Raw genomic sequence first — 23,838 nt, forward strand, 5'->3', positions numbered from 1 at the left:
TAATGCATCCTCCGGAATCTGGGTCACTCTGGTCCCACGACACTCTCATGTTGTCAGATTGTTTCACCTACTTTTGTGACTTGAGTCATCCTGTCCCAGATAAACACAGAACACACAGACCTGCGGCAGGCACCTGTGATTAGAGCTGATTCACTTACTGGGCTAGTTGTCTTGATAACATACGTAATACAAAATACAGGAGTGCTGATAACATTCAAATCTATGTATAACAATATATTACCACTTCCTACTCTCATTCGAAGACGACCGAGACACGTGATATTGTTGTACAACATTTTGCTTTAATACAAGGCCAATAAACCACTTCATCACATAAACAAGACTTTTCAAAATTGCTTCTATGACAACCAGTATCTAGAATGTGTTGTTATTATGATTTTATCTTATTGGTATATTTCTTTATTCAAAACAGTTGAACTCACTTCTTTATATTTCTTACAGGTATCAGAATTATATATATATTTATGTTGAGTATCCTTTTTGACGTCAAAGTCACTCCATCCCTTTTATTGACAACTTTACAGAAGGCTGTATACAATAACAGTACATTCACAATATATACATCATATCTACACAGGACAATTAAGCCTTATTTGATATATTTGTTTCTATGACAACATTGGTTACCAGTAAATAGAATATTCTATTTTTTTGGTCAGTTTTGGGATATCTCTATATCCAAAAACAGAAATGTTTTGGTTCCCAGTGCTGTTTTCTCCTCTTGTTGATAATAGCATTATACGTATTTATGTTGAATTCAATATTTTATTTAAAGCACAATGTTGCTCCATCCTTCACTGACAGCTGGGCATATATACAGTTGGCAGTATATACGTAAAATAAATAATAAAAGAAAAGAAATGAAATGAAATGAAATGAAATGAAAATAAATTAAATTTATTCCGTATCTGTGGTGCCACATTACGCACTGACGCCGCACGTGTCTCCCTCCGCGCGGGGCTGCGTGCCCACGCACTAATCGCGCGCGGTGTCATTCTTGAACACGCAGTCAGGTGTCGCGCTTGTTTCACGCTACCGGCGACGCCCGCCCGGCTTTTTCCTTTTTTCTCTTCCCCACGTTCACGTTCACGTCCACACGGACACAGACACCGGGTTATTTATTTATTTCTACCGGATGAAACGTATGGGAACGTATGACGTCGCGCGTGCACTCAAGTGTTTGGGAGGGTGTGTGTGTGTGTGTGTGTGTGGTTGTGGGCGGGGAGGGAAATGTCAACGTGCAGCGCGAGAGGAGGAGAAGCGGAGTGTAGCTGAGAGGAGACGAGGCTGCTTGTCACAGGAGACCGAAGTTCACCGGGAGTAAAGTTGTTCACGGTGGATGTTTCTGCGGCTTCCCGGTGCCCGCTCCTCCTCCTCCTCTTCCTCCTCTTCCTCCTCCACACACCGGAGCCCCGCCGCCCCCCCCGCCGCCTCTTCCTGGATGTGAGGCGGGCACCGACGCTTCACCATCAGGCCACTCGTGAGCCCCCGGACCGCCTCCATTTCTGGTAAGTTGGTCCGGCTCCGCAACGATTCACAACTCCACACAGAGAGAGAGAGAGAGTCACATGTGAGTTTGCTGCCGCGACACGCATGAAACAACCGTGTCCTGCCCGCGGAAGGAGCAGCGAGAGTCGGCTCCATCAGACCTGGGTGTCGGTGTCTGTAGACGAGCTCGACCCAGACAGGGATGCGAGCACTCGGCTGCTGCCTCCCAGGCCAAAGACGGAGCTGCTCTCCTCTTCCTCCTCCATCCTCACCGTCACATTACCGAGGTTCACCTCCGGGAATCATGGAGGAAAGGGGGGGGATGCACCACCTCATCAGCCTGTGTTAACGCCAGCAGTGCTGCACCATGACAGCGGATCAGACACGTTTAACCGCGCAGCCTGCATGCAAGGACACCCGACCTCTGTCTGCCGGAGGAGGGAGAGGAGGATGCTGCAGCAGCCCCACGCATATGGCCGTGGGGTGTGGTTGGGTTGCCAGCTCGGACTCCAGCAGCTCTCCATAACCTTTTTTAATCGCCCATTTGACAGCTCGTTAGAGAGCCGGCCACGTTGCGTTATCTCACCCCAACGTCCCCAGCAGCGTTGCACTGCACCGTGTGTGTGTGTTTCCCCCCCCCCCCCCCCCCCCCCCCACAGGGCCCCTGTCTGTCACATCAGCTGCTTCGCGTGGAGGCTGTAGATCTGGTGGACAGATGACATGTGTTGCAGACGCTCACTTCTGTTTGATCAGCCCTCTGAGGGTGTGCTGCAGAAACTGTGGTGCACGCCGAGCTGGTTGTACGTGTTGGACAACTCTGATGCAGGAACTGGAGCTAGACCACAATGATTGCATCAACAAGATAAGGTCACGGCCTATTTATGATTGTTTTAGGTTATATTTTCACTCTCTATCCAACCCCACAATCTGTGATGGAAAGTATGACTGTGAGCAGAGGCATTCGGACATTCTCTGGCTCTTCCTCCCCTCGCCTCTTCTCTTCTCCCGCTCTCCTCTTCCTAATGTCACTTCTCCTATTTGTTCTTCATTCATCATCCCATCTCTTGCTCCACACCCTTGTCTTTCCCATGGGTTGTACTATGTTCCCCTCTCTTTGCTTCCTTCCGTGTAATGGTTCCACGAAGACCCGTCATCATAGCCCCTCTTTCATTCCTAATGCAGAGAGAGGGAGGAAGTGTCTGTAATGTGTAAGCCAGAGGTTAAATAGCAGCCAGCCAGTACTAATGTTCTGTGTAGATGGAGAGAGAGAGAGAGAGAGAGGGGGAGAGAGAGGCGAGGTTAATCACATCATCGACTGCACTATCATGTCTTTGGGAGAGGGGAGAGGCAGCTATCACTGCTAACACAGAAAGGCACCCATGCATTCAAAAGCACACATAGATAGAAACCGAGGTATTGCTGGTTATGCAGTATAACCTGAGTGATAAAAGTGGCAGTAGCACAACTGAGTGACTGGGAGGAGGACGACTAGTCAATGTGTTTGGGTTGACCAGTCATCCGGGTCACTAGCTTGTAGTCACTCTGCAGGGAGAGTACATTTCAGGTCATATGCTCCACGAGTGTTGCACTTGGCAGCGTCACTCTGCCTCTCAACAGGATCTTCAGTGTCTTAAGTCTATCTGTAGACTGCTGTGTGTGTGTGTGTTTGGCCAGACCTGCTGCAGATATACTAATGTACTGTATACACAGGAATATATCTGTCTGTCCACACCCAGAGAAGTGTGAGTCTTTGTTTCAGCTCTCGTCTGCAGCTCTTTTATGTATTTATTGGGCCAGTGTGTCTCAGTGGAGTCTAGTTAATGTTTGACTGTGTGTGTGTGTGTGTGTGTGTGTGTGTGTGTGTGTGTGTGTGTGTGTGTGTGTGTGTGTGTGTGTGTGTGTGTGTGTGTGTGTGTGTGTGTGTGTGTGTGTGTGTGTGTGTGTGTGTGTGTGTGTGTAGGGGGGGGGCTGTCTAGCATTGAGGAGGTCCATCTGTGTCTATTAAGCTTGTCACCACTACAAAGAAGTGTGTATTGTCTACTAAACATTTAGCAGTTAATTTATATCCAATATACACTGAACTAACTTCAACCTCATGGTACATTATTATTAAATACGTTTTGAATTACTTGCATGTAGGCACAAAGAACCTCGGTCAAATTACTTTAAAATTTTTCTCAATTTATTGTGTAGTGAGTTACTGATGAAGTCAGCGTGTACAGTATGTTCCACAACACTTGACTTCTTTTATATTGATAATGTAATCCTCATGTAGAAGGCAAATGGGAGAAGTAGTAAATCTGACAATTACATAAATTGGCTTTTCACAAGAAGACAATCTCATTTGAATAATTGATGAGGTGATGATTGGCAGATTAACCAATAGTGAGATTAATAATAGTTCGCAGCCAAAGATGCAACAACATGGAGCCATATGACGAGATGGAAATGAGCATGGTTTGATTTAGTAATTTTATATTTGAGTGGATTTTTGTGCTGCTAATGATTGGAAAGTTTCATGAACAGTGACACCCTTTGTCCCAGAAACGATTACCAGGTTTTATTACTGACTGGTATATGACATGTTCATTTCTTGGATTTTTTTAGTAACGGCTTCAGACGTCTCCAGCTGTGGAAGTATTACTTATAAGTAAGTAATATTACTTCAGGGACATGTTTTAGAGTTTATTATTGATATTTATTACACAAAGTGTCATTGCTCATATGAAAACACAACTTTTAAAGCGAAAACCCAACACCAACCAAACCAGTTAACGGTTGTAACCCTGCACTGCCCCATCATTTCACACAGCGAAGGGGGATTTCCTGAGGCAGTGATGTCTGTCACACACACCTCACCTTGTGTAGAAGAAGGAATATGACATCCTCAAGCAGTGGCAGCTAAGTGCTCACCAAGGAGCCTCCATTATGTTGCGTTTAACTAACTGTTATTCTCTATTGGTGCTGACGGACACATTTTGTCGCTGACACATGGTTATGGTGGCCCAGAGGGTGAGAGGGTTCAGCTCTTAAGCAGCAATTAGCTTAATTATGAAACTGTTCATTAGCTGCAGCATTTCTTCATCACGTCTTCCTGCAGTGACGATGAGTGGGTTTAGCTCCCTTGTTTGTTTAAGCAGATTGTCTCAGTGCTACACAAACAGCATTTAACAGGTCTCGATTGTGCATGTTTTGTTGCTCTATTATTCAACTCGTGTAATTCTTTGTGATTGATTTGATGAGTCAGGGATTATTCGTCATACACTGTATGAGGGATGTCAGGAATGATGAAGACGAGGAGGTGAGTTTTGTCTGTTGATCTTTTCCTGCACTTTAAGGCTTTCCTGCCACACTGGCTGTTTATATTTGGGGTGGATGAGTTGAATCGAGGTCTATGGCCTGTGCCGGCTTTTGTTTGCTTCCGTGAACATTTGAAGGTGCTTGTTATCTTCTCGGAGCCCCTATAAAGTGTTCCTTGTTCCTATGTAACGTTTCAGGTTTTCCACAGGCTATAAAATTTCAGAGCGAGCTCCTGGCTTCCAGCTTGGGAACACGTGGCTGCTGAAGGTTTTATGGGAACTGTGTAAGGTTGATGGCATACATGTGTTTGTGCCTAAGGAGCTGTTGGAGTGCATAGCATTGTGTGTGTTGTGATTTGATGGAAAGGGCCAGACCATGAATGTCTTTGGAGGTGATCTCCATCTGTTCAGACAAAACAAGCCGAACAGCAAAATCCTCAGATTTGTACCAAAGTCGAGCCTTATAACAGAAATATGTTTGAGCCAGTGAATAAACTTACAGACATAATAACAGAAATGTTTATAAGCATGTTTGTTGAACCAAAATGTCATGTTTATCTCCAAAGTCAATCGTTTAATCAAAATTGTATTCATTAAGCCCAAACAAATCAATTGCAGTTCAAAGTGCTCTACAAGCGATTGACAAAATGTTTAAAAAAGGAGTATTAAATGGTTTAATGGTTTAATGGAAGGATCCAACCATGTGAGCCTTCAAAAGCAGCCTCCGATGCAACCCCTGAATTGAGCCCCCCCCCCCTAGTATGGGTTCTCCCAAAAGTGGACGTAGGGTTGAATTACTTTATCCAACATTCCATATATTGTTTATAGGCTTTTATATGAAATAAAAAAATTATACTAATACATTTTTAAAATGCATTTTTGGCACTGTTACACATATTACCACTGTATAATCGGCATTGTTACACTTACACACTGCATTTACTGTATGTGCAACACATTGACAAAGAGGTCTGTAGTGATGCAAAAAAAGGTGATAAATAGTCTCTGACCTGAAGTATATGTGATGGCAGGTATTTAAAAAATATATATTGACTTGCCACAGATCTTTTAGGTTGTAACTATGTTGTATCCAGATGTTGGAAAGAGGAACTTGCACCTCCTTGCCCTGTGAGGGGGAAAACCAGTGAAAGCATCCATGCCTCCCAGCCATTTCAGCCTGGGTACATCTGGTCTCAGTTAATGACACATACATGCATGAACACGCTGAGAACAGTGGCAGTGTTGGATGTGTAAATCCCAGCAGCACACAGCTCCATTGACTTCTTCTAAATGAATAGTTGTCAGCATAGAGAGATTTGGCGCCTGTGTGAATAGACGTCAACTGTATCTGTCCCCAGTAGTTTAATGGAACGTGTGCTTGTGTCATTGTGTGCTCTCTCTCTCCCCCTCTCTACCTCTCTCCCTCTATCCCTCTATCCCTCTCTCCCTCTCTCCCTCTCTGTGAATGATGTCTCTCAGCCTCTCTTTCTTTCTCACTCTCAATGAGAGCAAGATCACGCATCGTCTCTGCTCGGGCACAAGCCCAGTGAGTGGGGGTGACAGCATGTAGAGAGGTTAGAGAAGGAGAGTGGGGAAGGTAGAGACGGTTGCTGGAGTGGGAGCTCGCTTCATTCTTCTTTTCACTTTTCTTCTGCTCTTTACTTCATCTCTGCCTCTCTCTTTAATCTCTTCACTCCCGTTTGTTTCCTCTCTGATCTCCTCTGTACGTGCTGTTTGGAAAACAAATCCATGTGGAAGAAAGCTCGCCTGCCCTCGAGCATCGGTGCATTTCTGTCTCTCAGTCAACCTCAGCGCAGAGATTGAACTAGATAACATTATGTGTGCACGTTGTATGCATGTGAAGCCTCTATACAACACAGTTGTGTGCGTGCGTGCACCGTGTCCAACATCAGACTTCCCCTTCCCATCATCCTTTGCAACGAGAGGAATGGAGTTTTTTGAGAGCCATGGTTGCCTTGGTAACTATTGCTGCCATCTGTTTATGTTGTATGAATGGTTGGTAATGTGTGTGTAGAAAAAAAATGGAGGCGCCTGCACTCTTAATGCTCCACCTCCCTCATCTTTGCATTATTTATTTAATAGCAAGCAGAAATACTGGAAGGTTACTGGGTTACAAGTCATTCCAGGATGAGATTTAAAGACTCTGCTTACAGCTGAGCGAATGTGTGTCACCATAGTAACATCTGTCCATCACATAGAATACAATATGTCGAAAAACACATCTGCTCAAAATGGAAGAGGCTATTCTAAATCATTGTTTATTGGCCCTGGTTTGAATGTCAAGACTCATCACAGTGAAAGACCAATTTATCAGTCTGCAGAGTGAGAGACGGGTCCGGTGAGATGTTAGAGGCTCGGGAACACGAATGTAGAGGCCGGGCCAGACACATTTTCATGCCCCGTGGAGCATCTAAGCGCAGCCCAGGGACTCTGCAATAGTCCAGTGATAGATGGCCCACGTGTATACGTGAGAGAGGAGAGGGTGACAGAGGAAAGTGTAAATGTTAGTCCCAAAAATAGTCTGTTTCCCCCCAGGCTCTAGTGCGTCATGTGGCTTGGGTCCACGGCCTTTTGAGTAGTTAAGTGTAACCCAATTTTTTTTTTTACACTGAGTCACGCTTTTCCGTCTTTTATTTCCCTCTGTTTGTCTGTCTCTCTCAAACAGAACCTCCTCCAGCAACGATGTAGACCTGACAACCACACAGTGATGAAGATGATGTTGATGATGATGCAGGGTCTCGCCGGGAGAAGGAGCAGCAGCAGCAGGGACTGAGTCTCTCCCTCGGTTTAGCCACACCTGGCGCTCCGTTACCGTACTGACTGGGTGGTCAGAGTGCTATGTCATCGGCCGCACCCTCTGCGGCGCCACCCCTCAAGAAGGGACGGAAGCCGGAGAAGGCAGAGGTGATGGTCGACTCGGTGCAGGTCACCAGTGAGGAGCTGAGGAGCAAACTCATGGACGTCCAGATCGAGCTGCAGCAGGAGCGGGGCAAGGTGAGGGGGAGGAAGAGAAATAATGACAGTGACAGAAGAGAGGAAGTGCCCCATCTAGATAAACACTAGCAGAGGAAGAAGAGAGTGGCTGAATATGAGAAAATGCTTTGCAGCCCAAATAATCAATTCAAGTACATTTATAAGCGAGTAATAGTTACATGAAGAGCTAATGGTGATTGCGCTATGAGCTCAGACATCTCTGATTGCTTTAATCACCCAGTCAGAAAATCACAATAGTACAACAAGAGGGTTACATGGAGAGCACGTTCCTTTGCCAAGGCTCCCAAACTTTCCTCCATGTTTCCGCTCCAAAATTTAGACAGTTCTTGTTTAGGTCATGTTCCATCCCCTCCACAAAAACATAACCTCGTTGGCAGAGGTAACCAGGTTGACATCAGGGTTTTGTTCCTCATACTTAAAACGTATGTACTCTGTAATCTGTAAAAGCATCTTACCATTTAAAAACGGAAGTTGAGATGCAACACAAATGTATTGCCATTTTTTTTTTAAAGCCAGCACAGAAACTATAACTGATCTCCATTTATTTTTAAACTGCCAGGATAAACTCGCAAATGAGGTCATCACTGTGCACATGGATGAACAGATTTGACATGGTGATATAAATAATTTTTGCCTGACAGGAGTTTTCTTACTTGCTGTGTCTCCCTCACCAAGGTTTGTAAGCTGCGTGAGCGGCTCCAGGAGCAGCGGCAGGCTCGGGAGCTGGAGCAGCACAAACATGCCGTGGCGCTCACTGACCTGCGCGCCAAGCTCCACGAGGAAAAGCTACGTGAGATAGCGGTCGGCCGCGAGACTCTGGTGCGGCAGCACGAATTCGAGCTTGCGCGGTCCATCAAGATCCGGGACACCGAGGTGCAGAGGCTGCAGGGGCTCGTAAATGCACTGAGAGATGGAGCTGCAGATAAACTCAAAAACGCTCTTCTCGGAGAAGCTCGGGAGGAGGCCAGGAGGGCGTTCGATGGGGAGAGGATAAGGCTACAGCAGGAGGTAGGAGGTGGCATTTAAGTGACAGCATAAATGAGAATATATATGAGAATATATATATGTGCCAGTGTTTGTTATGCTTCTAGAAATGTGGAACTGTGATATCAGTGTAATCCTAATCCTATTCCTGTTTTCACACAATATGTGGGCTCTTCCTAATGTCGAGCTCAGTCTAATGTGCTTCAAAACTCTGCTTCTTGTCTTTACAACAATGTCAGTACGATACGGACAAAAATAATATTAAGAATGATGTCAGTCGATATCGATAATTACCGCAATAAATGTCACATTATTATTTCTTTTAAATTTGAGGACTGATTTCAATTGCAGTGGTTGTGTTTCTATTGAATTGAGGCTTTCACCTCACAAAACTGTGGATCTTATCTTTTTTGCGGCTGCTGCTGTTCTTAGATAAAGGCAAACGTCTCTTTGTGGAAAGTTGGTGTTCTGATCATGTGAGTGTACATGTGCACTGAATGTGTGTGTTGATGTGGGACTAGTTAAACCTTTGTAAATATGCTGCTGAAAAACAGGAAACAGGTTAGGAAAAGCCTGTTGCCAAGTCATTGTTTCACTGGAGCCTTCCAGACAAACAAAGCATCTATCATTACAACAGTTTAACTGGATAGGGCATGTGTTTATAAATGCCCAAGTGTCACTATGTTTGTTTTTGTGTGTCTTCATTGTATCATGCATGTTGTGTTTTAGATCCAGGAACAGAAGACAGCCAGGAAGCAGGCGGACGAAGCTCTGGCCAACGCTCTGCAGGCCGATAAAGCGAAGGCAGTCGATCTCCGCACAGCCTACCAACAGCACCAGGATGAGGTGCATCGGATCAAACGGGACTGTGAGAGAGACATCCGCAGATTGGTGAGACATTGTTGACAGTATAGTTGTTGGTAGCTCTATAACATTACTGATGTTACAGAACACATAATCAAGATTATTATAAACTAGAATGGAACATCAGAAATATCAGTCCCCTAAGAATGCATAAAGATGCATTTACATTTTGTGACATTGAAAAAATGTGCAATCTCACAATTTCAAAGAAAGTGGGGGGGGGGAAATCCCTTGATCTGCCCCCTGATCTGGATCCGTACCAACATTCAATGAGTTCTTCCCTGATTCATAATGCATCATTCCACCAAGTTTTGTGGAAATCTACACAGTAGTGTTTCTGTTATCCTGCCAACTAACAGACAAATTAAGTATATTAATTTACAACTTACTTTGGGGAGGTTATTATTTAGTGTTTAACACAGACAGAATGACTCATCAGGACTGTGACTATAGTTTGATCAGATTTAAGAAAAGGAGGCAAACACAATCATTTTGAAAGGAAAATGTCTTTCTAGCCGTCCTGGTACAAAACACACAGATTCTTAGTTTTCCAGGGCCTAATATGATCATCAGACCTTTGGCTGCAAATGTTTCCTGTCATGTCCATCACAATGAGATGTCTTGAATTAAATTACGAAATAGGAAAGACATACGAAAAGACAAAGGTTACACTGCCCTATAAACTATATATTCGTGCTCTTCAATGGCAGATGAGTTTGACCAACCCAGCATATGTTTTTTATAGTAGTTTCCTGTCCTGAACACATTTTAATATCACACAGCAACATCTGTTCTTCTGCTCCTGAGCCTCAGTTGCAGCTCAGAGTTTTATCTCATTAACGTTGCATGAAGGTTGGAATCTAACTGCTACACTATCCCATCATGTGGTGCTTATCTGCCAAAATAAAAGTCTGCATACTTGCTTCAGTCGTTCACTGAAAACATTACTACGAATAATAGCTGTTATAGTGGCCCTTTTGTATGTAAAGTATTGTTTGGGACTTGTTGTAGTAAATGGATAAAGCGTGTCTGATTGATGGACAGGAGGCAGTGCAGGAAATACCAGTGATAAAAAACACAATGCACTGGGAAGTAGAAGTGGGAACCTTTGTAAGAAGAAGTTGTGCTAACACAGAGGGAGAAAGAAACTTTATGAATTAATCATAGCCTAGAGGGTGAAGTTTTAAAAGCTAAAACACTGTCACGCCCTCGTTCTGTTCACGGTCAATGGAGCCAAGATCCTGTTAGACTGAGGGTGAAGAAATGTGATGGTGATAAAACTGAATCACACTAAACCCAATTGTTATTCATTGAAGCTTCCCCCATAAACTTGATACTTGCACATTGGTGGTAAAACTAGTAAATTCAATAAATTATGCTTAGTTCAATTTGAACTTCTTAAATCAGTTTCATGTAGTAGATGATCTCAGAAACAGGTGTGCTAATATGTGTCACATTTATGATGAATGTTTTTAGTCATATTAATCTGGTCTGTTAATGAGATTTAATGCAGAACTTTCTGACTGCTACAACCATTCACGACTCCTGCTCCTGTTTATCCCTTCTGCAGATGGATGAGTTGAAGGCAAAGGACCGGGTTGTGTGTGCTCTGGAGAGAGAGCTGGGGCTGCAGGCCGGATACGCCCAGAAGCTTCAGCTCCAGAAGGAAGCCCTGGACGAGCAGCTGGGTCACGTACGAGAGGCGGAGAGGTACAACCACGGCAGCCCCAAGAGAGAGGCGATGCCTGGGATAGGAGACAACCACGACCAGCTCAATAACCAGGTAGATATACACGAAATGAAATGTATACATATGCATCTATTCATGAGGTTTTTATGGCAGGTTAACCCACCCCACCAGTTTAATGTGAAATGAAATTTAGGGATACCTGTATACTGAGAGTATATTGATATTGCTGAGCAGGGATATACATGATATATGAGCCCCCCCCACTCTGCACTGTGTATCTGTCCATTCAGTCACAAAGGCCCACACAGCTCATCTCTGCCACAACGATAAAACTGTAATTGGTTTTGCTCAGGCATTTTCTCATCGAATCACATCCATAATGATGCTTCTCATATTACCCATTGCTCTCTGCTTAAAAAAGACATTGAACTTCATGTCACTTTAGTTCTTTGCAGCACCGCTCTGACGCCAGGTTGTCGAAACCTGTTTGAAGCACAACATGAAGTCTAATGAATGTAAAATAAGCTCTCTAAAAAAAAAAAGAACATAAGGCAGTCCAACATAAGAATAAGAAAATGTTTAATTTCACCTAAAAAAATCCAAAGAGTTTTAGTTTTGTATCATACAAGGCAAATCAAGCAAATATACACATTTGAGATGGTGGAGACAGTTTAATCGATCAATAACTCCTCATCTAAGCTCTAATTAAAAAGATATTGATCGCAAAGATGTATTTCCTCATATATTCAAACTCTGCTAATCAGCATTTCCTCATGGATGCCTCTTTTAGCCCCGAACAAATAAAAAATGCAGGTCTGCTCCAATTACACAAAATCCAGTCTCACGAACACAAACTGAAACACCAAATATTTAAAATGAATGGTTTGTTTAATCCAACTCTATATGAATGATAATAATAAAACTTTATTTTTAAAGCACTTCTCTAAACAAGGTTACAGACTGCTTTTCAAAATACACTTTTTTAAAATTGGTATTTAGTTTTAAGGCATGAGAATATTGTGTGTATTGCACATTCTTCTGACAATGCCAACTCATCCATCCCATGACTCCCTCTTTCCTGTCCACCTCCATTACCTGCCTGCCTGCCTGCATGTTCTTCCCTTTTATCAGTTCTTGTCTTCCTCCTCCTCTCCTCTCCCCCCTTCTCAACAGGAGGTGGAGGAGCGTGACACCAGGAGGTTCCAGCTGAAGATCGCTGAGCTCCACTCAGTCATCAGGAAACTGGAGGACAGAAACGCGCTGCTGGCCGACGAGAGGAATGAACTGGTGAGGAACACACATGCAAAAGTACATGCAAAAAGGGATTATAGGCATGCAAAGGCACGCACATGCTGAGCACAGATGTACACACACAAACCTACATTAAAACGTTTAATGTTCTCTGCCCTGCAGCCTTCATCTTGCTTCTGTTGCTCAAACTGGAAATTCTGAGTCCCTAAAAGAAAAGACTCGAGATCAGTGTTTCCCCTCCGTTTCCTTCCTCTGCAGGTGAAGCGAGTGCGAGAGGCAGAGAGCCAGATGAAGCCCCTGTTTGAGAAGAACAAGCGGCTCTCCAAGAAGAATGATGACCTCTTGCAAACGCTGCAACGCATGGAGGAGAAACTGAAGAACCTGAGCCGGGATAACGCAGAGATGGTGAGCTGCACCCAGCACCTTTTATCTCTGTTCTGTGTTTTCCTTCCTCTTCTCTCTAGTTAAGGAGGAATTCAAATCTAAGGTATCAATAGAAAGTATGATGTTGTAGCTATAATCTCTACAGGAAGAGGATTTCTTTGTTGTGATACTTTGGATGTCAAATAGTAAAATAGAAACAAGACCTCTAGTGGCCGTTTGAGGTAATGCATGATATTATTCTCTGCCCCCCCCATCAGAAGGAGAAGGCCTCCTCTCGGCAGCCCTCACAGCAACAATCGATGCCACCGCAGCTGAAGCGGCCGAGCTCCCTGACAGATCTAAGCCACGCCCACGAGGAACAGGAAGTGGAGTTTCTCAAGCTGCAGGTTGCCGAGCAACGTGGCATCATCGACGAGCTCACGCAGGTCAGGAACCCTAACCCTAACCCTAACCCTAACCCTAACCACCAGGATCAGACGCTCTTTATACTATGACAAAAAAACATTTACTGCGAATTAATGCTCACACATAAATTAAGTGTCACGCCTTGTTTCTTTAGTGTGATCTCACAATTTTTTTTTTTTCTTTTTGTTTTACTGTAAAATTTACTGTGGGTCAAATAATATGTTGGCTCTGTGGTAGCTCTCCCTTTAACATCTCTTGATGCACAGGCCATGGTGATGAGTGTTGACGTATTGGTGTTTATTATATCCATCAACTATTATAAAAATAATGATAACAATTTTTTTTTCCAGAAACCCTATTAAATCACAATATATCTACATGTGTATATCATTACATAAAACCACTTATACAGCGATAATAAAATTGTAATCCTTAATGGGGCCATCACATTGTGAAAATGCTCTTGTGGAGCCCTTCATTCCTGCTCCTCTCTGCCTTTGCGATCCTTCTGGATTAGCTGACTAACTTATATAGGCTATATGGGGCAACGATTGTGAGCGGTGGAATATATTAATGGCTGAAGAAAAATGTCTACACATCTCAAATTCACTTGAGAATATTTCGTTTAGTCATGTTCATGATTCCCATACCAATATCTTTACTTTCCTATCATAGCCGTACGCATCACTAGCTGCTAATTTCACCCATTATATTTTTTCTCTCCACCGTTACTTCTTCATCTCTGTAAATTCTTACTCTACTGTTCATTTTTCACTATCATGTTCTCTTTTGTCTCTGAATTTTGTCAATTAGTGTCTCGACTGAAGCGTATGAAGCTCATGGAGGAACTCCTGTGAGGTGCGAGGCTGAGACGTTGATCTGCTGTGTGCTTGTTTTTATAGGAACGTGACCGAATGGTGATGAGCAAGAAGAACAAAAGGAAACCTCTCAAACTGTCAAAAGTAAGCAGCGCCCATCAGTGTTTTAAAAAACCTTAAACCAGTGGTGTGTAACTAAGCAATGCCCTGATCTGTGGCAGACTGATGCACAAGTAATTTTTTCACTGTGTGTGTTTGTTTGTGTGTGTTTGTGTGTGTGTTTGTATGCGTGATTAATTGGACTCAGGAGACAATAATGACAGTATCCTTCACAGCTGGGAGCATCACGCAGAACACAAACACAACATCTGCATGAACCAAAGCCAGTGGAAAAATATTAGCTTTTTTTGTCCATGTACATTTGGTGTTTAAAAAAACAAAAACATGTTTACATTGATGACATACGTGGCATCTTTATTTAGTGTTCTTGCTGATCTGTCTCTGAGAAGAGAGAGATGATCATCTCTTATTGGGTGAGGTTACTGTAGGAAAAAATTATTGCGGGTGCTTGTTTGGGCTCAAACATCAGGGGAACAAGGAGGTGGAGCCTCCATCTTCATCTCCCTCCTGCTGGAACCTGTTAGTCACTTAATGAGGTGGATGCAGGGTTAGGCAGCGCAGTTCAGTTCTTGGACTTGCACCTGACATTTTTTGTGTCTTTTGGGGGATTTAATGCCGATTTAAAGGAGCTCAAAGACAAAAAATCTGAGGTTGGCGTTTTGCTTCAGCCGGTGAAGTCCCAGAAAAGACAGACAGAACCTGAGGAGTTTGTTCATAGTTAGGTGTTGGTGTTTTTGGGCGAGGGGCATCATGACGGAATACTTCCTCCTCATCCTCTACTTCTCCGCCTTCATTTGCCTGTGTGCCCTGGTCTGTCTTTACTTCTCTGGTTGCCAGGAGATGACTTATAAACATGATGGTGAGGACTCTGTGGGCTTTGGAGAAGTTACTGACAAGAAAGATTTAAAGAAAAATTTTGAAATTTCGATATGATCTGATTTGCTTAGACTGAAAGAAACGGGAGGAGTTTGACAAGATCTGGTTTTGGAAAAAATGCTGTGACTGAACTGAAAAGAAGAATTCAGAATTAAATTGATGTACTTTACGTGTGGTTTATTAAGAAGCTTTGTTGATCAATAGAAATTTTAATATTTGTTTTGCTGACAGGACAATAAGGCATTTTGACAGATTGTAATTTAACAATGTGGGAATCCTCTTTTTCTCCTCTGCTCTTCTCTGCAGAGGCATGTTGTGGAGACATATTTTGGATTTGATGAGGAGTCCATAGACTCTGAGACGTCCTCTCTCACCTCCTACAACACTGACCTCACTGACCGCACTCCTGCCACTCCAGAGGAAGATCTAGAAGAGGTAAGAAAACGCATTGTCCACACAGAAAGAACATTTTTATACTATATTCTTTAGTTCACTAAAATGTCCTGTTTAAATATTTTGTCTATATTCGTTTTCCGTCTTACTTTTAACTTTCATAGACTGTGTCCCGAGAGGAGTCAGAGCTTCGTTTCCGTCAGCTCACCAGAGAGTACCAGGCTCTCCAGCGGGCCTACGCCCTCCTGCAGGAGCAGACCGGCGGCTCTCTGGATGCTGAGAGGGAGGCCAGGGTTTGTACCATCACTGTTAATCTATCTGCCTCCTTCACTAAACCCAGTTCTCAACCATTTCATCCCTAAACTTCCCAATCTGATTAAAACAACTGTTCTGAGACCCCTTTATGTCTGACTGTCCCTCCCACAGACACGTGAGCAGCTGCAGTCGGACCTCAGCAGCTGCCAGGCAAAGATCGTTGACCTGGAGAAGGCGCTGGTGGAGAAAGGCCAGGTAACAAAGTCGAGGGATGGGGACTGGAGCTCTGTGGTCCTCATCTCCCTGGCCCTCCTGCATGTCTGTCTGGCTGCTCTGCTCCTGGGCTGGCGCTATGCTGACCAGGTCTGCCGCAGAATCCTGTGATGTCACTTCCTGCACGTGTGGCGTCTCAGCTCTCTGCCTGCATGCTCTGCCTCACCCTCGTTACTTCCTGTTGGGTTTTTCTGAGATTTTGCTTGATCCACTTTAAGTCCTGTTAGCTGTGAGTAGATTATTATACAAGATCTTTATCCAGTTATATCTCACCTCTGTGTGAATAGGATTTATTTAATCTAGTTTATTTAATATGTTTAAAACTCACAGAACTGAGAATAATCTATACACGTAAAGAAGAAAACCCTGTTTATGTTTAAAGAAACACTGACATTAGCAGCTTGATAATTACCTTGACTCAATAACATGATAAGCTATTAGATGATCTCATATCACCTCTGTTAGTTTTTTCATTTGTGATGCAGTTTTTCTTTGGTGACCTGGTTTTTACTGCATGTTGTCTTTTCCACTGTGGCTTGCTCCAGCTCTGTTATGTTTGATTTGCTGCTCTGCTGTTTTCCAGCTCAGGTTGCCTTCTCTCCTTCCTGTTACTGTGAAGTCTCAAGGATGGTGAATGCATCTCTGTTATCCCTGTTATGTCAGGAGTGGGCTTCATTTCTCTGGATCAATAAAGTTGTTCTGCTGCCACTCGGCTCCTGCCTGTTGGTGTCTGTGTTACATTTGCACGTGTCAGTTGGAAATGCAGTAGATGCATCGTGGCCTGTAGGTGTTGAGCTGGATGATTGTGTTGCTGACAGCTTTGTTCATTACACTCACACTTTCGGGGATCCGGCTCCTGATGGTGTCACTTCTTGCTGATGTTGTTTTTGGTTGTCATGACAGGATTCAAAGTGGGTGGAGGAGAAGCAGTTCTTGCTCAGGACCAACCAGGATCTTCATGAGAAGGTAGACAGAATTAACCTATACTCAATTTTCATATATAGCTTTATTGCCCATATGGATACATAATGAAAATCTCATAGCAATAATGTAACAAAAATATAAATAACAAAATAAATCCATCAAATATAAAAAGTTGTATAAGTCATACTCTGGGCTGACGATACATTATATTCAATACCAAAACTTTAACAAATTCATCATCCAGCCCAGATCTGAGTCTTTAGTGATAAATTACTCTTTTCTTTACCACAGTGGCTGGTCAACATATAGACGGATTTTCACCAAACTTGGTGTGAATATTACTTGAGAGTGTATCCAGATGAATAACTTTGGAGGTGATTGGTCAAAAGTGGGGTTTTGAGGGACGACATTCCTGCAGTTGAGAGTTGTGCTTGAGGGGTAAATACACACAGGGAAGTTGTTATTTACAGAGTTTATGCAGAATCATGCCTGTCTGCCAAGGACCGTAACATCTTTATGGATATTTAAATGACCACTGATACCAGTAAGATTTCTCCCAGTTGTGCTGATGGTCAATCTGACTGACAGACTGTCAGTGTGTATGTGTGGGAGAGAGAGGGGGAGAGCAAGGCAATCCCCCTCAGGCAACCCCCCCCTTCACCCTAGTACAAATCACCCGTGACCCACTGCTAATAACACAGTGATGAGAACAATTGATTATACTTGCTTGCAAATTTAAAAACATTTAACAACCCAGAACATTCTCAAGAGCTACTGTATAAGTCACTGGAAACACAATGTACTTTAAACTGTGTTACCAACATGTGTATATCTGTGTGTGTGTAGATGTGTGCGTGGCAGCAGGCAGAGTCGCGGCTGCAGGCCGAGGTTCAGGATGCTCGGGACCAGAATGAGCTGCTGGAATTCAGGGTGCTGGAACTGGAAGTAAGAGACTGTACCAACACCAAACTGTCACCAGGAGGCGACACCAATGATGTCAGCCCCAGACGCAGGACATACATACAGTGACCAGACAGACAGACAGACAGACAGACACACTTGATTCCTCATGTGTATGCATCTGCATCATTCCTTGTTTTTGCACGGCAGCTGTGTGTATACGCCCTCCACTGGACTGGATTTTTTTTAATGAAAGAATGTTGTTTTAAAGTGAATATAATTTTTACAAGAATAAAAATGTATTTAAGTTCACCATCCTCTCCCTTCATTGTTCATTTTGTCAATTTTTTTGCATGAATGTTCAATTATTATTATTTTTTCTTCATGACTGTAGGCTATTGATAATAGATGAAGGAAATATTTGAAGTGTATTTTAGTGCTTTTTATTGTTTACCTGTTGTTTGAATTCATTCATTAGAATATCTAAGTTAGCATAAACATTTATTTGCATTTGGAAATTAGAATAATAATAACAGCTGCATCACCATTGGTAGTATCAGTTGATTTTGCATCTGTTTATGTAGCAGTTCTGTCTGAATGACAGTCATGAGTTTCAGCATGTGTTCTTAAATCCCTTATTCTGTTCAGTTTTTTTATTTTCATTAAATCGATGGGTTACCACCTTCCCCATTTCTGCCGATCCTGAACATGTTTTGAGTGCCATGTAAGTAAATCCCACCTTCACTCCCAGTTCATTCTCATTTTGTGTCTCACTGCATGACACCCGTGGTCCTTTATGATGACCTTTAACATCACTGTAGAACTGATACTTCTGTTACCTCTGCTGACTTGATTGTGTGTGTGTGTGTGTGTGAGTATTGACGATGTGTGTACTCTCTGTAGGAGAGGGAGCGCAGATCTCCTGCCCTCAATCTCCACATGTCTGCGTTTCCTGAGAACAGCAGCAGCGCCCTGCAGATCTACTGCCGCCAGCAGGGGGTCAAGGTGAAAACACATCAACAAAACCTTGTCTTTTTTTCCCCCTTGAAAGGTTCAGTGTATAATATTTAGGTGAGAGTGATCTACTGATAGAAATTGAATATAAAATAATCCTAGTGATGTTTTTAACTAGTGTGTTTCATATAAATCGCACAAATTGTTTTCTTTACCCCATAATGGGTCCTTTACATCTAAATACTTTAAATGAACATCAGGAGCGGGTCCTCTCTACAGAGGCCGCCATGTTTTTTACAGTAGCCTAAACTGGACAAACTAATACCTTTTTAAGTTTTTAATGACAACTGAGGGCTACCACAGGTTATTTTTCCTGTTTGGAAGGGAGGGGGGGGGGGGGTGAGGTGAGGGGTATTCAGCTGCAAAATGCAACTCCACCACTAGATGTCACTACATTCTACACACTGAACCTTTAAGACTCTTTTACGCTCTTTTTATGAAGTCTGTTTTGACCTCTGCAGGATGTAATCATTCCTGAGCTCATGAAGAAACTGGATATCCTGGGGGATAACGGGGTGAGTTCAAACACTGTTGAATTATAATAACCACTGGCCTACTTAGTCATAAGTATTACGTCTGATAACTCAAGCTCCTTATACTTCCTGTAGAATCTCAGAAATGAGGAGCAGGTTGCAGTGATCCAGGCAGGGACAGTGATATCTCTGTGTGAAAAGGTCAGTCTCTCAGACCTGGTGTATCTTTACTGACACAGTGTGGACACGTTTTGCTATAACACAGCCACTACACTGAAGTGAACATGGATGAAAATGATTGATTTTTATATAGTTTCGTGCTTAAGAGAAAGTAACAATGTTCAACCTTCTGTTCCCATCCCTCCTCTACAGTGGCTGAAGCAAATAGACAACACAGAGGCTGCCCTCACGCAGAAGATGATTGACCTGGAAAATGACAAGGTTAAAAATATTCTATTTGCCATAACAATCTTAAAATTTCTTGGGCTAAAGGATTAATGTATTTTATTTGAATGGTCAAAGATCATAGGTCAAGGTCATGGTGGCTTCACAAATCTAGTTTTGGGCCTCTCGAACCTGATATCTGCCTTGAGGGAATTACTTCAAATGTTGACCAGTTGTCACTTGGACTCAAAGATGAACTAATTAGATAACAGTGATCCAAGGTCAATGTATGTAAATTGAAACAACCATAGGGTGTTATTTCTAGTCTGCCCATCCAGACTGACTCATAGTATCCCTGATTCTACATTATATTCTGTCCTCTATATCTTATTTGTTATCTCATGTTGTTGCAGGACCTGTTTAGTAAGCAGAAGGGATATCTGGAGGAAGAGTTGGACTATAGGAAGCAGACCCTGGACCAGGCCTACATGGTATGGAGCCAGCGGCACTATGACCGGTCACTTTATACAGAAGATGGCCAAAGCCACTATAATAGAATGATGGAATGAAGGGGTGCAACATTTTCATTGACACATAAACATGTTGGATCCCATTAAACATCATGAATGGAACATGCTCCATGAAGGTAAACTTTGTCACATTGTGTTGGGATACTGCATCTTTTAACGCTGATGTCTAAATTCTGTGAATAATCACTATTTAGCATCTCAATATTTTTTGGCCTAATTCTCAATAGAAAGATGGGAAACCAATCACTGATTTACTTTGTGTTACAATGCGAAGATAGCATGTCTTTATGAATATCCCATGCAACTTGGTTCAAGTGGACACTAGACTGTGGAGATTTATTTATGTTTTAATGGCAGATTTGTCATATTACCTTCTCATAGAATTAAATACCCGGGAAACAACACTGGGGCCACTCTCGATAGAACTATACATATTAAATTTGGTTAGGTTTGATGTTGGTTTGTGTTTTTGGTCCCACTTAATATTGTGTGGGTGAAAGTGTAATTTTTGGTAACTTGGTAAAGAGTCAGGAAATTGTGGCTGAGAATAAAAATAAGTTTGTTGTTAATATAATTTAGTTATGCAGTGAAGGTCAAGTCTTAGTAACCCCCAATATAAAGTGGAACAGTTTTCTCCGTATTTGCCATGGTCACAGTGGTGTGTGTGTGTGTGTGTTTGTTTGTGTGCTTGTGTATGCCCGTGCGTGTTTCTGCATGTGCATGTGCACGTTCATATGTGTCTGTGTATTTGTATGTGTGTGGGTGGCTGTGCAGAGGATCGAGGAGCTGGAGGCCACGCTGTATAGCGCTCTGCAGCAGGAGCAGCCGGCATGCCGAGCAGTGGCTGAGTCGCTGACAGACAGGCAGAGGGAGGAGCTGAAGCTTGCCGTGGACAAGCTGCGGCGTCAGATTCTCCGGCAGAGCCGGCAGTATGACAGTCAGATCTTACAGGAGCGCATGGAGCTCCTACAGCAGGCCCAGCAGGTAAGGCTGATAACAAATCGAGTCAGGTTCCCCTCAGTCTTACCCCTGCTACCTTTCTGAGTCGTCTGACCCCAACAGGCCTCTGGTGCTGTGTAAAAGATGCAGTATCCCTGTGTGTGCTACCTGTAACTCTGTAACTCTAGATGTCAGTGCATGTGTAGAAGTGGGAAAGAGAGAGAGGATGCATGGGCGTGCGTGTGTGTGTGTGCGTGTGTGTGTGTGTGTGTGTGTGTGTGTGTGTGTGTGTGTGTGTGTGTGTGTGTGTGTGTGTGTGTGTGTGTGTGTGTGTGTGTGTGTGTGTGTGTGTGTGTGTGTGTGTGTGTGTGTGTGTGTGTGTGTGTGTGTGTGCGCGCGTGCGTGCGTGTGTGTGTGTGTGTCATTTTGGTCTGAGTACCCCCTCTCACTCCTTCAGTGTCCCTCCACACCGCAGCCCTCACAGTAGTGTTACACCCATGGCTTGTACAGTATGTTATTCATTTACCACATCAAAAACCACAGCGCCTTAACTTCACATGAATCAGTTTTTTTCTACATACTAACATAATTAATCCGCTTCTCATGAAATACAAACCAACTGACTTAAATGAATTTAAAGAATGCTTTAGTCCTTCCTAGTTTAGGCACTTTCTCAGCATCCCGTAATAAAGGCCTACTCAAATAATGTTATTATCCTTAGAAATAATTTAGCCTAGCTTATTAGAAGTCATCAGCTTCAGCCAAGGTTAGAGGATCATTCCTGTCTAAGTGAGTGCTTGTGAATCTGTATTCTCCAGAGCTGTCTAAGCAAACGTGTTTTGAACTAAGAGCAGCATCAATGAATGAGCTGCTCAAGGTTCAAACTGTCACGGACGGAGTCAATACCAGTGTTCACAGTTAAATCTGCCCTCTGTCTCCATGGCAGCTCGTTCTTACCCAACACAGCTACCATGGAGACAGAGGGCATGATGGGAAGGAGGCAGACTGTTTGGAGTATTTACTGGAATAGCTGGATGGTGATTTTATTAACTGTTCAGCATCTGTTTCTATTTGTGTCATGAAGGAATGACTGGGGCCGAATGGTCTTAAAGGGATAGTTCACCCAAAAATGAAAGTTCACTCATTATCTACTCACCACTATGTCGGTGGAGGAGAGGGAGGAGTGTTTGGGTCCACAAAACACTTTCGGGGTCTCAGGCGTAAACAGTGTAGTAGCCAAATCCAACATATTTGAAGTAAACGTTGACAACTTCTTCAAACTTCTTCACGACAGGAAAAACAGAAAATGCCTCCACACTGCTCCTGTGGTGTCATCATAGTGTTCGTAAGCCACACATTCAAATTCAACTCAAGATGGAGTTATTTACCGCATGTGTTTAGCCTAAATGTCCTCTGTTATCCTCAGCCCGGAGCTGCGATCGCACGCACACACCGCACAAGCTCTCGCCTCCATCCCCAAGGAGCACTAACTGCAAAGTGACACTAACTGCAGCTATGGCGAGTTCATGCTGATATCGTCATGTGCCCCTTGGGTGAGAGCATAGAGGCGAGAGCTTGTGCGTTGCATGCGTGTGAATATGAACATGGCTACTGAGGAGGATCACAGAGGACATTTAGGCAAAAAACATGCGGTAAACGATCTCGTTTCCAGTCGAATTTAAAAATCGGGGCTTACCGTCACACCACAGGAGCAGTATGGAGGCATTTTCTGTTTTTCCTGTCGTTTTTTTATACGTTCTAACAGGTGATCCCCCGTTTCTTCAATTGTATTGGATTTGGCTGCAACACATAAAGGAGTTTCACCCTGAAACTCCTTTTTGGGTGAACTATCCCATCAAGTTTATCTTTAAAACATGTTGACCACCTAACCACTCGTGTCTTCATGTTGCAGAGAATTAGAGAGCTGGAGGACAGGATTGACTGGCAAAAGAGACAAATAAAGGACATAGAGGAAAAGGTATATACTCAGATTCGATCTGTTTCTTACTAAGAAGCTTCCTGTCATTGCTGGTAGATTACAAGTGTGAACTTTAACTGGACAAAGCAAAGGTTAACATGAAGATAGACTGTGAGGGAGTTTAAATCTAATGTTCTGCGGTTGTGTGTTATAATGTAAACCTTTGACACCTTTTTCTTTTCTCTCTTTTTCACCTTTTGATTATTCCGTTAGTTTTTGTTCCTCTTTTTGTTTTTCTCTTTAGCATTTATTCTTTGGCCTTAATGAAACTGACCATGGACCTACATCAGGTAGCACCTTCATTCCCTAAATCTTTTAAGTATTCAAGGCTGTTGTGTTGCTGATAGTAGCCTCACTAATGAGGAAAGAATCTAAAAATGTATTTCTCTCCCTTAGGTGTTCAGGTGCTGTGGAGGCAACCGAGGATGAAACAAAACCGAATCGTTTTTTATGCATTTGTAGACCGCTCAGAAAACCCTATGGCCTTTTTGTATATGTGCACTTTTGCAGAAGACTCTTACCCGGAATGCACCATATTTGAAAATATTGTAAATAACCAT

General features: G+C 43.1%; 1 protein-coding gene across 1 annotated transcript; it reads left to right on the plus strand.

Annotated features, from left to right (window-relative positions):
- The first annotated feature begins 1,035 nt into the window (after positions 1-1,035).
- Positions 1,036-23,813, plus strand: jakmip1 (janus kinase and microtubule interacting protein 1). The gene is made up of 23 exons (XM_053429304.1): positions 1,036-1,529; positions 7,495-7,823; positions 8,499-8,831; positions 9,537-9,698; positions 11,242-11,454; positions 12,535-12,648; positions 12,871-13,017; positions 13,254-13,421; positions 14,304-14,363; positions 15,522-15,650; positions 15,773-15,901; positions 16,035-16,118; positions 17,040-17,102; positions 17,907-18,005; positions 18,864-18,965; positions 19,436-19,489; positions 19,583-19,648; positions 19,820-19,888; positions 20,245-20,322; positions 21,136-21,345; positions 23,213-23,278; positions 23,492-23,568; positions 23,675-23,813. The coding sequence occupies exons 2-22, from the start codon at positions 7,668-7,670 to the stop codon at positions 23,540-23,542; spliced, it is 2,553 nt and encodes an 850-aa protein (XP_053285279.1). The 5' UTR covers positions 1,036-1,529; positions 7,495-7,667; the 3' UTR covers positions 23,543-23,568; positions 23,675-23,813.
- The last annotated feature ends 25 nt before the right edge of the window (positions 23,814-23,838 follow it).

The sequence above is a fragment of the Pleuronectes platessa genome, chromosome 8 (genome assembly GCF_947347685.1).
Source record: "Pleuronectes platessa chromosome 8, fPlePla1.1, whole genome shotgun sequence".
In the NCBI taxonomy this organism is placed as follows: Eukaryota; Metazoa; Chordata; class Actinopteri; order Pleuronectiformes; family Pleuronectidae; genus Pleuronectes; species Pleuronectes platessa.